Source organism: Pistacia vera, unplaced genomic scaffold, assembly GCF_008641045.1.
Source record: "Pistacia vera cultivar Batoury unplaced genomic scaffold, PisVer_v2 Contig36, whole genome shotgun sequence".
Classification (NCBI taxonomy): Eukaryota; Viridiplantae; Streptophyta; class Magnoliopsida; order Sapindales; family Anacardiaceae; genus Pistacia; species Pistacia vera.
In genome coordinates, this window is record NW_022196179.1 from 1,238,651 (window position 1) to 1,252,314 (window position 13,664).

General features: G+C 33.7%; 1 protein-coding gene across 1 annotated transcript; it reads right to left on the reverse strand.

Annotated features, from left to right (window-relative positions):
* Positions 1–4,272: 4,272 nt before the first annotated feature.
* On the reverse strand, positions 4,273–6,230 carry LOC116139956 (CASP-like protein F16). The gene is made up of 3 exons (XM_031425601.1): positions 5,890–6,230; positions 5,440–5,557; positions 4,273–4,853 (listed from the first exon to the last, which is right to left on the reverse strand). Exons 1-3 carry the CDS (start codon positions 6,114–6,116, stop codon positions 4,575–4,577), a joined length of 624 nt encoding a protein of 207 aa, XP_031281461.1. The 5' UTR covers positions 6,117–6,230; the 3' UTR covers positions 4,273–4,574.
* Between the last annotated feature and the right edge of the window lie 7,434 nt (positions 6,231–13,664).

The following is a 13,664-nucleotide window of genomic DNA, read 5'->3' on the forward strand; positions in this document are numbered from 1 at the left end:
AATTGCTTGTCTAATCTTTGTTTCTGTAGTCTAAGGAGAACGGAAAGAGGCTTCATCTTTCTTCACATCTTGGGCTTGTTCTCAAGTTTGGTTTTGTGTCTAGGCATCGTGTTGAGGCATTGTTCATTCTGGATTTTGTGCCTAGGCATTGTGTTGAGGCATTTTTGGTTCTATCCAATTTCGGTCTTCCGCTTTTCTCAGTTTCTCAGCTTTTCTTGATTCTTTCAGCTCCTACCACTTCTCAACATGATGGCATTGAGTTGCTCCTTCGGATTTTTCTCGGTATCACTTGGCAACGTTCCTTGAACTTTTCTGCTAAATATTGTGGATTTGCCCAATTTGATTCTCAAGGTCCTAATAGAGGCTGATTGATTTTGAACCAGGACGTCAGTCTTCTCACACTCTTACTTGTCTCTTCAATGAACTTGGTCAACACATTCTCTAAATAGATTTTGGCTCTTGAGGTTGAAAAACATGAGCTTATTTTTGCTCATGTTGTGCTCCACGAAAAGTTTGGATGGTTTCGCCATGCTGGAGTATATGTATTAGAGTATGGATTTCGTTGCTCTCTTGAAAATTGTTGACATAATTTGCTTGCTAGATTGAGAAAATGGATTCCCTACTTGACAATCTCTTGACAAATGATTCCCGCACAAAATTCACAAGTTAGAGAACGAGTATCAATAGCATTTACCTTTAGGGCAACTCCTAATTGCTTTTGGATGGTTGAAAGTTGAGAACCAACGTGGTGTAGCCATCAACTTCGGCACTCCCGCTACTTTCCTGTTGAATTTCTCTTGAGGCCTCATGTAGTTATTACTTGCCATCAATTCAATCAAATTATAGGCTTCCTCCGGTGTTTTGTATTCAAGGCTCCCCCACTTGCAGCATCTACCATGGCTTGTATATTGGAATCAACCCATTGTAAATGTTTGCACTTGCGACCATATTGGTAACCCATGGTGAGGACACCTCCGTAAGAGATCCTTATATCTCTCCCAAGCTTCGTAAAGTGATCCTATCTTGCTGGAAAAAATTGTTGATGTCACTCTCACTTGGCAGACTTAATCAGTAGAAAACACTTCGCAAGGAACACTTGAACTAACTCATTCCAAGTAGTGATGCTTCTAGGTGGTAGAGAAATTAACCAGACTTAGCTTTATCCGAAGAGAGAATGGGAAAAGCCTTAACCTAATTGCATCATCAGATACCCCATTATGTCGGAATGTGATCGCATAGCTCCAGAAAATTTGCGATATGCAAATTAGGATCATCGCTAGACAACTCCGCAAATTGAATTGAATGTGTATATCTGAATAATGTTTGGCTTTATTCGAAGGTATTTGCTTGAATCGGTGGTCTCCTAATACTAGAAGCACATCCCTCAATTGTAGGTCTTGAGTAATCCTTAAGTGCCTTTTGAACTCTTCTCCTTCTGTATGTCATTGAAACGAACTCCTCTATGGTCCAACACTAAAAATACATAAATAAAAATTAAAGCACTAAAAACAAAACAAAAAATAAAAAAAAAATAAATACAAACCAAATTAGCAACTAAATAGCTGTATTGATATTGATAATATAAAAACAATTCCCCGGCAACGACGCCCAAAACTTGTTGTGATTTTCGCAAGTATACGAAATCGTCCAAGTAATAATTGTGTAAAATACGGATATCAAACCCAAGGGAATTACAATTATCAATTACCAATTAAACTATCTATTACATTTTGATCAATTGGATTTCAGAATGATTCAATGGAAAATAAAACAACTTAGACACAAAACAAAAAACCGACTATAACATTTTAGTAGGAAATCAATATGACTAAACCTAGGGCATAGATTTCACACCAATTTAATCCAATGCATTGACAATTATCGTTAACCAAATAAGCATTCTAAAGACCAAACTCTCTAATATTTCGCTAATTTCTCCGAACAATTAACAAATTAAATCCTAATTACTAACCCGAATTATCTCTAATCAGATTTAAGCAATTGGAGTCATTAAGTTTATGGAATTTACCAGAGCCTCAACGATCGCGGTAACCTATCTCAGCGTTCGCTCAATCTATGGTTTTATTACCTTAGACTAATTAGGTTTCATCTTCGATCTCAACCTAACCTCTAAAATCATTCAACTCTAGGGCCTTTAGAATTGAAGTTTTAAGCACAATAATAAAACTTAAAACAAAACTTAATAAAATTAGCACAATTAATTCAATGCATATTCATAAAATTGGGCTACATCTTAGCCCTAGAAAATAAAATTAGTTCATACTTTCAGTAATAAAAGTCATTGTATTCATAAACATGAGTATAAGAAAGAGTAGAAAAACTTCTCTAATTGATGACTAAAAATTGTAGAAATTTCCAATTTCCAATCTCCAAACAGCAGCGGAACTTCTCTCCCTTCCCCCTTCTACTAAAAATCAACTAAAAACATCTATTTATACTCCTAGGGTTTTAGGGTTATGATTCCCACTATCCTAATCACTTTAGAACTTTTAAAACAGGAAATACACGTCATAAATTTAATCTTAAAAAACCTAGATTCGCAGTTGTGCAGCAGTACTGTGCCTAGGCATAGTTGATTTTGCCCCAAAACGCAAAATCTTGACAAGATGGTGGTTTTTGAGCATGATAACTTTCGAATATTTCCAAGTGGTAAACATATGAATTGTAGCCCTTTGAATCAGCGTTCTAACGGTTCAAGAATCATCTCAATCAAAAATCTACAGCTCAAGTTATTGTCGAATTACTGTTGCATGTTCAAAACTGGAGTGTTTTCCAGGATTTTCACTTTAACTTCAAATCGCCCTAACTTCTTCGTTTCAGCTCCGAATCACGAACCATTTGATTCTTGTCATCCCACATTCCATCGTCGATATAACCTTCATTTGAATATCATCTTTAAGAACCTGAAAAACACTCGAAACATACCCGTGACCCCATAAAAGACATTTATGAAATAATTAAGTTAAATTTCACAAATATAACACATTTTTCCACAAATAATCCAATTGAATCACTAAAAAAATATGTATTTTCAAGCTTTTGTCAACTTCCCCTCACAAAATCGGGATCTCTGATTTTCAAAAAAACAAATAGCAAAGACAACCTACGGGAAAGACACTAGCTTGATATTCTCTCTGAAAACCAAGCTCTTATAATTCTGCTCGCAGTTTGCGACCTCTTATAACTTGGCTTATAACCAAGAACCCTTATATAAAAGAAAACAATAGATGTAGGAATCGCTTTAAACATCCAAACCACTATAAAATTCTCATTGTCTCATTTATTATGTAGTCTTTGCATGCTACTATGACCTTATCCAAACTGTCAAATTAATCATGTGTAACTTCTAAGACCCGGTTAGCACTTTGCACTTACGACAAAATCAAGCATCAACGGTTTTCAACTAAAAACTGTGAACCTTTCTCCCAAATATGTATTTTGGTTAAAAAAATTTGAAGTCCGCTCTTTGTCCAATTAGTTCTGTTAAATATTAGAGAAGGTAAATAAACTAATCATAGAGATTTTTAATAACACAAAGTAACATATCCATTGTCCATATATGGTTGGATACTTTAAGTTAAATTATTGATTACCATTTACTTTTGTTTATCCAGCGGTGATAAGAGATGATAAATTGGTATTTAGTACACCTATCTTTTTTAACTTTTTTTTGTTTATCGCCGTTGGATCAATAAAAATGAGTGTCAAAATATTTAAGTTAAAATTTAAGTGACAATATCTTTACCCAATATATATATCATCTTGTATTTTTTTGTTTGGGGAGGCCGCAGTGTCATCTTTGGCGAATAGTGGGTTTTAGAGTGTAAAAAAATTAATTTAGAAAGTTGCACAAATGGTGGTTAAAATGTCAGGTTCAGTGAATAGGTGGCCAAAAACCACCTCTAACTCTAAGTCGTCAAGTAGTTCGATAGGAACTCTTAAGTGTATTACTTACTCAAGATGTCATGAGTTCGAATCCTTCATCAGTTGTTAATAAGAGAAACAACTAGAGCTCTTACCTGTTTGATAGTTTCAAGGTCTCAGGGAATTAGTTGAGGTGCGCATAAGCTAACTCAAATATCCGAGGTGGCCAAAAGGTTAAAAAGTTAATATTTAAGAGTATTATATTTTTATATAAATTTTTTTTAAAATTGTTGGACCCGGGGTGGCACATTGGCCCCCAATGACGCTCTAGTTGAGAAGTTAAATTAATTTAGATTGGAAGTCAAATTTTGACAATGAAGAAAATAATTAAGGATAATTATTCGCATATTGTCAAGTTCAATATAAACAAAGAACTTGACAATTAGATAGTTTCCGATTATGTTCATAGAGTACAAATAGCTAGCAAATCGGACGCACATTTGACACCAAATATATATATAAATACATTAAAGTAAATGGGGAAAGCATGTAAAAACACAGAGAAATTAAACACATATATGGAGCACTCGTGGGATTAAATTAAACACATTGCAGAAAGTGCACATCTTTGCTGTTATTTTATAGATAGTATTTATGGGTGCCTGAAACTGAGGGGATGGATGATGAGATCAGATATGGAAAACTGCAGGGATTTCAATGCCTTTGGTGGTTGGATAGGTGACGGGAGCATCATATTTGCTGAAGAGTTTGTAAGAGGAGACGAGTGAAAGCACTGCATAACAAGCTACTGCAACAAATGTGATGATTACTGAGACCGTGGCTTTGTGGCAGAATCCGGCGAATGTGCCGCAAGCGGCACTCCAGGTGATGGCTAAATCTCCCTTTTGTTCCAGGTACAGCACCTCGGCTGCCACCGCTCCGGCAGCCAAAATCAAGTAAGTCAGCACCTGAGCCCATATGCATAATTTGGTTAGGAGACTAAATCTTGATTGGGACAACAAATGTACCAAAAGTCGTTGTAATTGTTTGCTGATTCCTTTTTGTTTGATTTGTATTTGATTCTTTAGAATTCTTTTCTTTCTTTTTATTTTCTCTGCTTCGTGGCTCCTAGAAGACTCACTTTTTATTCGATTTTAAGGGTGTTTGATTGGGAGAATATCACGTAATTCAAGAGTTATGTCATCTTATTTTATTGATATTATCATATTTGGTTATCAAATAATATAAGATTCCGATAATCTTATGATAATCTGAATACCACTATTTCCTTAAGTATTCTAAGATTATCTGATACTCTTAATTTTGACATAAACTCCCCTAACAAATAAATTTTTTGAACATTATTAGTATTACTCTTGTTCTTAGAAAAACTGACAGCTAGTGCACGTGACGCATACTACTGTATTGACATCAATTTGACTCAAGTTTATGATTCTTTCTTAACACCGATCTGACTCAAGTTTACAAACAAAATAACATGACAGAATAAGGACTGTAGAAACTACCGCAACACCTTGACATAACAGTAATTACCTGGTCAAGGAAGAAGAAAGTCCAGGCTTGAGACATGGTGAAGCGGCGAGGCATGGCTGCGATAATAGCTGAAAGAAGAGAATAACCAGCACAAATCCCATTGGCGTGCACTAAATACCTGCATCATCGGTAAACATTATTTGATACAATTATATATTTTCTTGATTAAAATAAAACTTTCCAAATGAATAATAAGTTTTCTGTTCAGCCTCTTCTAATAAATTTTATTTATATATGCATAAAATGCATATTCTAAGTTTTATGTTTTTAAATTACAAAATTTATAAAGTTTACGATGTATTGATACAGCTTCAATTTTCAATTTCAACCTTCTTCATCTAATATACAGAATTTTAAATTTGAAACAACAAATAAAAATATCAAAATTTAAATTAATGCATAAGCATAAATAAAAAGCAAGTAAAATTCAAAATAAATCTAAATATAAACCTGAAAGCTCCAAGGTCGGAATAGGAAAGAGAGCCGAAGTCATTAGTCTCAGAATTTTTTAGCATGACCACCAGGGCCGCAACACATAAAGCCATTGGCACCAATCTTGCCAAGGGCTCCGCCGTCCGCACCGCCGGCATATCGTCTTCATCCCTGGATCCCTGCAGCATCGGCAGTGGAGATTGGCCAATAGGGGCGCCATTGTTTCCCTTCTCTATCTTCTCCATCGTAATCTTCAAATTCAACTGAAAATATTGTATAAAATCACTCTAAACGAATAATCTTTTGGTGAAAATGCAATAAGAAGAAGTAGAGAAACTTGCTAGCTGAAGGTACTTGAAGAAGAAGAAGAGTGATGTAACATATTAATGGAGTTTAGGTGAGGTAGGTGGTGAAGCATTGAATGCCATTCATGGCGAATTACACTTTCCAAGCCACTACCCACTTCGTCACTCTATTAATTCCAACTCTTCATTATTAGCTTATTATGACATGTCATGTGTCTTATTAAAAAAATTATCTTTAACAGGAAAAAAATTATTTTCTAGGGAAAATTTTGAGATGTCCTTCGATTTCTAAAATTCGTGCTAAGTACATAAATGATCATTCACTGAATGCCCACCGTATTGAATAGGGAACTCATGTTTGGTAACAAATATAATTCATGGGCATCACAACCGTGGCAGCTGAGATCTTATCTTTACGAGTCATATCATATTAAATGTTTGTACTTTAATGGATGTGATCATTTATTTAATATAACTATTATTTTTATTACATCAAAACATTTTCACAATATTTAGAAAATTTTTGTTCGAATTTAGGATAATTATAAATAACAATAAACTTCACATTATAATAAGTTATAATTTTTCTAATTCATGTTTTAAAAAAGTTATCTTTACACACACGTATATATATTATATTAAAAGTTTAAGATAAAATAAAATTTTTATTTGAAGTTGTTTGGGATAATTATTTATACTTTAGAGTTGTTGCCACATCTTTTAACTTGCGAATACGTAATAGCTCGTTAGCATGGACACCTTCTTATTGAAGCCAAAATATTTCTAGCTTCTCACACGAAACTTTTTTATATTTTCGTACTATCATCCTCAAGATTATTTCATTTATTTTCTTGTCTAATTGCAATAATGACTATTAAAAAATGAATTGAAATTGTAATACATATTATTAAAACGTGAATTATTAAATAAGAAATTAAAATAATAATTTTTGTAACTATATCTCTATTAAGTTATAACCTCCTTATAGTAATAAATTAGTTTGATCTCACCACTATAACTATAGAAATGTTTTACTGTATAATAAGTTGTCTTATGAGTTGAGATATAACAAGCATTGTATACTTGTATTCCAACTTTGTTTAATATAAACACTGTATTGACCACTTAAATTGACATCTAAAATTGAGATGTAATATTGGAGAATAATAGTTACAAGAATAGATTGTAGTTACAGTATGTTACAGTTAACTTAGTTTAGTTTGTTACAGTAAGCTAAAGTAGTTACATTGGCTATAATTAATTAGTTGCCTTTAATCATGGTTAGTTACTGAAGTTAGCTGTACTGTTTAGTTAAAAGGACTTTGATCCTTTACTTGTAAAGTGTGACTGATAATGAAATAATACAGCTTTAACTTTCTCTTCCTTTACTCCTCTGTTCTTTGTCCTCTAACATAGTATCAGAGCAATAGCTTCCAGTTTTCTCTTTCTTGACCAATTAAAGCTTTCGAGCTTCATTATCAGCTCCATTTGAAATCTATCTTCAAATTTTCCTTTTTCTTTTAGCTTGAAATCGTCAGTTTGTGAGTTGATCTTTAATAATGGGAAGTTCAAACAGAGAATATATTCATCCATCAGATACGTTAGGTTCCGTATTAGTGACAAAACAACTAATTGGTAAAGAAAATTATCATATATGGCGCTGAGCGATGACTGCTTCTCTACGAGCTAAGAACAAGTCAAGGTTTGTTGATAGAACATGTGAAAATCCTTTATTTGATTCTACTTTGAATGCACAATGAGAGAGGTGTAATTCCTTGGTATTAGCTTGGATTTTCAATACGGTATCAAAAGAGATTTTCAATGGAATCGTCTACTCAACCAATGTTTATCAGGTATGGCAAGATTTACCAGAACATTATCATAGGGTGAATGGAACAAGAGTCTATGGGATTCATCGAGAGATAGCTAATCTTACTCAAGGAACATCTACAATAGCGATTTATTACAACAAACTAAAATCACTTTGGGATGAGCTAACTTCTTTGGTTATCTTACCACCTCCAAATAGTGCATCCGTTGGGGCTTATCTTGATCATCTAAATCAATAGTAGTTACTGCAATTTCTAATGGGACTAAATGATTCGTACTCCATGGTGCGTAGGCAAATTCTCTTGATGTCTCCATTACCTTTTGTGAAACAAGCCTATCTAGTGGTGAATCAAGATGAGAGTCAAAATGTATTATCTAGAATTAGCACCAATACAGAGGTTCCTACAACCCTTTATGCACAAAATTCTCAAAGAACTCGGAATCAAAGTTCAAAATATAAGGGAAAAGGCCACATTTTGAGTGTAATATTGTCACCTGCTTGGGCATAAAAGGGAGACTTGTTACAAACTACATGGTTACCTTGCTAATTTTAAAGGGAAGAACAATGTAAAGAATAAAGTCTTAGCTCACCAATTTGTCCTTAGAAACTTCAACTCCAAATGCATCTCTTGGAACAATCTTATCAGTAGAACAATATGTTTAGCTTCTGCAATTATTGGGGAAGGAAAATGTTACACCACCAACTAATCTTGCAGGTAACATCACTTCCTTATTCTGATGCCATGATGAAATTGATGATTGGATTATAGATTCAAGTGCTACTGATCATATGACTAGTAAATTTTCTAGTTTAGAATCTCCTGTTATTATTAATTCACCCATTAATTCATCTGTAGGACTTCTTAATGGCACCAAAACTTCAATTAAGCATACTAGTTCTATCAAACTGGATAATAATATTCATCTACAAAATGTTTTACATTTGCTGGATTTTTAATATAACCTACTTTCAATGTCAAAAACTTCCAACAATTGCTCCATCACTTTCTATCCTGATTTTTGCTTAATCTAGGATCTCCGGAGTGAAAAGTTCAAGGGAATTGGTAGAAAAAGCCAAGGCTTTTATTACTTTGTACCTTTTTTGAAAATGAATTCCAATGTATCAGATCTTGATATGATAAATAGTACAGTTTGTAATAAAGATTGTTTCAATCTAGTTGTAAACTCCGTTTCAAAGTTGAATAAAAAGTCTGATTTTCTTTCTGCAGCTTGTTCATCATATAGTAATCCTAAAATTTGGCACCAAAGGTTGGGACATGTACCCAATTCAGTGTTGAAACTCATGGTAAAAAATCTACCTATTTTAAATCCACGTCATTGTAAAGTTTGTTCATTAGCCAAACAAACTAGAGTTCCATTTCCCTTGAGTAATTCTACCACTAATCATTTTTTTGAAAATTTGCATATTGATGTTTGGGGCCCATATAAGATGCCAACTCATGACAATGCTAGATTTTTTCTTACCATTGTAGATTGATTTTCCAAGATTACTTTATTATTTCTCATACAATTCAAATCAGATGCATTTCAAACAATTAAACAATTATTGTTAATGGTCCATAATCAGTTTCATATCACTCCCAAATGCATTAGAATAGACAATGGTTTAGAGTTTTTTTTTTTTTTTAATCAAAACTGTCATGATTTACTAACTAGTCAGAGCATTATTCATCAAAGCTTTTGTACCTATTCTCCTCATCAAAATAGTATCGTTGAGAGAAAGCATAGGCATATCTTAGAAGTAGCAAGAGCCCTAAAGTTTCAATCTAATGACGTAATTTCTAGGGATATTGTGTACAGGCTGCAATTTACCTAACCAATAGGTTTCCACCTGTAGTCCTTCAAGGTATTTCTCCTTATGAAAAATTATTTGGCAAAGCACCTACATTAGGTCATCTTAGAGTTTTTGGCTCTTTGGCTTATTCTACTATTCTCTCTTCAAAAGACAAATTTTCTCCTAGATCCACTACTTGTGTTTTTATAGGTTATTCTTTAAAAAAAAAAAAAAAAAAAAAGGGGGTATTTGTTGTTTGCAATCACATATTGTTCAGGTTACAAGGGGTGTTATCTTTTATGAACATATATGTCCATTTACCTGGCCTAAATCCTCTCAAAACATGTTTTCATTTGAATCCTATATGGATTTAGAACCATTTTCTGATCCTACATTCTCTGCATCTCCTTACACTCAAGATAGAGAAATACAAACTATTCAAATTGCAGAACCAAATATTGCTTCACCATCAGTTGATCAGCCTATTACTACATCATCATCACCTTATAATCTACTTTTTGGACCCCTCAAAAATCTACTAGGGTCTCTAAGCCTCCAATCTAGACATCTGATTTCATATGTCCTACCATTTCACAAAAACCAATAGCCATTGTTGTTAAATATCCTATCTAAGATTTTTTATCCTATAATCATCTACCACCTAGATATCAAGCTTGCCTCTCCAAAATTTCTTCTCTTGCTGAACTTGTTAGCTTTCACCAAGCCTCTAAAGATCCACATTGGGTTGAAGCCATGAAAAAGAAGATTCAAGCCTTAGAAAATAATGCTACATAGTCCTTGGTTACTTTGCTTCCTAGTAAGATTCCTATAGGCTATAAATGGGTGTATAAATATAAGTATAGAGCTGATGGTTCCTTAGAAAAATACAAGGCACGTTTAGTTGCCAAAGGGTATACTCAACAGGCTGGGATAGACTATGAAGAAACTTTCTCACTAGTTGTCAAAACGGTTACTGTTAGGACCATTTTAACCCTAGCTTCCATGAATAATAGGCCTCTCTACCATATGGATGTAGACAATGCATTTTTACAAGGAGATTTGCATGAAGAGATTTATATGAATCTGGCACAAGGGTTTGTCAAACAGCTTGGAAAAAATTTGATGTGTAAACTCCATAAATCTCTATATGGGTTAAAACAGGCTTCTAGAGCTTGGCATTCTAAACTCACCTGGTCATGACTTCTCTCTAAAGGTTTTCATTAGTCCAAGTCATATTACGTTATTTTCAGTAGAGAAATGGCTCTCAAGTGGTGATGTTACTTGTATATGTGCATGATATAGTCTTAACAGGCATTCATTTGGACTTAATTAATCACACCAAGCAATTGCTTCACTTACATTTTAAGATTAAAAACTTGGGATTATTAAGGTATTTTTTGGGCATTGAAGTGGTCAGGTCTAATAAAGGTATTAGTATCTCTCAAAGAAAATATGTTTTTGAATTGATCTCTGAAACAGGTTTATCTACTTCAAAACTCGTTGTAATTCCTTTGGTTCAGCATCTCAAACTTATGATCAATTATTTCCCATTGCTGATGAAACTCCCTTGCTTGACCCAACTGTTTTCCAAAAACTTATAGGGAAACTTCTGTATCTTTGCATGACCAGACCAGATTTGAGTTATTATATGAATCTTCTAAGTCAATTCATGCATAATCCCAAACAATTACACTTGAATGTTGCAATATTGAAAATTGTCAAATATGTGAAATTTACTCCAAGTATGGGATTATTTTTTCCATCTACTAACTCTATGCAGTTACAAGCATATAGTGATTCAGATTGGGCATCTTGTCTCATGACCAAAAAAAATTGGTACTAGTTATTGTGTTTTTCTAGGAAATTCTCTTCTGCCCTGGAAATCAAAACGACAAGTTACAGTCTCCAAGTCATCTTCTGAGGCAAAATATAAGGCTATGGCTTCAACTGTTTGTGAAATAATTTGGCTTGCTCAAGTGCTCTCTGGTCTTGGTTTTCATAATTTGGCTCCTGTCACTTTATATTGTGACAATCAATCAACTAACCATATTGCTTCCAATCCAATGTCCCATGAGCGCACTAAACATATTGATATTCATTATCATTTGGTTCGAGAGAAACTAAAGGATGATTGACGAAAGCACTTGGCAGTAGAACTCATCATCATCTGTTGTGCAAGTTGGGAGTTCTAAATCTCTATTACTCACCAATTTGATGGGGGTATTGGAGAATAATAGTTACAGTAAGAGATTGTAGTTACAGTAAGTTACAGTTAACTTAGCTTAGTTTGTTACAGTAAGCTAAAGTAGTTACATTAACTATATTTAATTAGCTGTCTTTAATCATGTTTAGTTACTGAAGTTAGTTGTACTATTTAGTTAAAAGGACTTCGATCATTTACTTGTAAAGCATGACTGATAATGAAATAATACAGCTTTAAGTTTCTCTTCCTTTACTCCTCTGTTCTTTGTCCTCTAACATGTAATATTCACATTTTTTTCTATGTTTAGATGGATGACAATTTTTTTTTTCAAAAGAATAAAGAAATTGAGGTTGCAACATATCTTAGGAAAATCATTTATTTATTTATTTGTAAGTGATTCTATGGAGTAAATTTTCTATTTTTATTGAGTTGTCCTATTTTATCATTAAACCTAGTGATGGCAATGGGTCAGGCCGGGACCGTGTACCCCTTGGCCCAGACCTAAGCCCAACCTCATAACAAATGCCCAAGCCCAGCCCAAGCCCATCACGAGTATCACAAGTAAAGCCCAAGCCCGACCCGATGAGCTTTTTATAACTCAAGCCCGGCCAAGGCCTCCCATTTTTATAATGTAACTTTTTAAATATTAATAAATTTCAATTTTTTATATATTTTTAATTCTATAAACAATTTTTAAATATTAATTTATTTTTGAATATTCACCAAATATATCAATAATTTTCCACAAAATGCATTCATCCATCCATGTAGGGTTTGGGAAAAATTAATATATATATGTAGGATAATTTTATAATTAAATATATAGTATAAGGTTAATTTAGTATAATTAATACTGAAATTGTCGGGCTAGGCTGGGCTGGGCCTGAAGAAATACTCAGGCTCGGCCCGTAACTGAGGTCAAGCCTTAAAATCAAGCCCAGACCCAAGCCCTGCGAACATCGGGTAAAGCCCGACCTTTTCGGGCCGGGCCGGGTACCCAAAAATATCGGGCCCATTGCTATCTCTAATTAAACCCCACTTTTTATTAAAAATGTACCCTAAAGACACATGTTAACAGTAGTAAAAGACAAAATATTTAGAATATTATGCATTAAAAATTGTGTTTTTACTGTTATTTTGTACATAAAAATATATTGAAATAAATAAATATTCCTTATTAAAATAAGGGTAAATTGTAATAAATGATAAATTCATAAACTTGATGAGGGAAGGCTGTTTATTCCATGGAGAAGCAGGCATATAATCATAAAAAAAGGGTTTGCGATTTTCAATTGACTGGTTTTGGCATATATTTATGAAGGCAAGTTCGTGGTTTCAATTGGATGATTTGAGGGAAGGGAGTTTGCAACTTTGTGAGTTATTTACAGAGACGTAGGCCAAGGGAGAGACAGAATGAGAAGTTGCTGATGAAGACATGAACCAAGATTTTATGGCAGTTGAGATATGGAGTCCAAGAAAAAAAGATTTTGAGCTCGCCTACTTGGGATATTATATTCCACAAGTTTTGTCGCTACCAAAGTCGTAGTATCTAAAGAACAAATATGATGTACTAGATCAATGCAATATCAGCACAAAAAAGAATGGCAAAATCCTCATTAGCTGTTTCACAGGGACATAATTCATCGGAATAGTACATAAA

Excerpts from the sequence above, each read along its gene's own strand:
- LOC116139956 (XM_031425601.1), bottom strand. The coding sequence starts at position 6,116 with ATGGAGAAGATAGAGAAGGGAAACAATGGCGCCCCTATTGGCCAATCT. Across the intron at positions 5,558-5,889 it reads TCCGACCTTGGAGCTTTCAG|GTATTTAGTGCACGCCAATG; the intron begins GTTTATATTTAG and ends CCGATGATGCAG. Across the intron at positions 4,854-5,439 it reads CTTTCTTCTTCCTTGACCAG|GTGCTGACTTACTTGATTTT; the intron begins GTAATTACTGTT and ends ATATGGGCTCAG.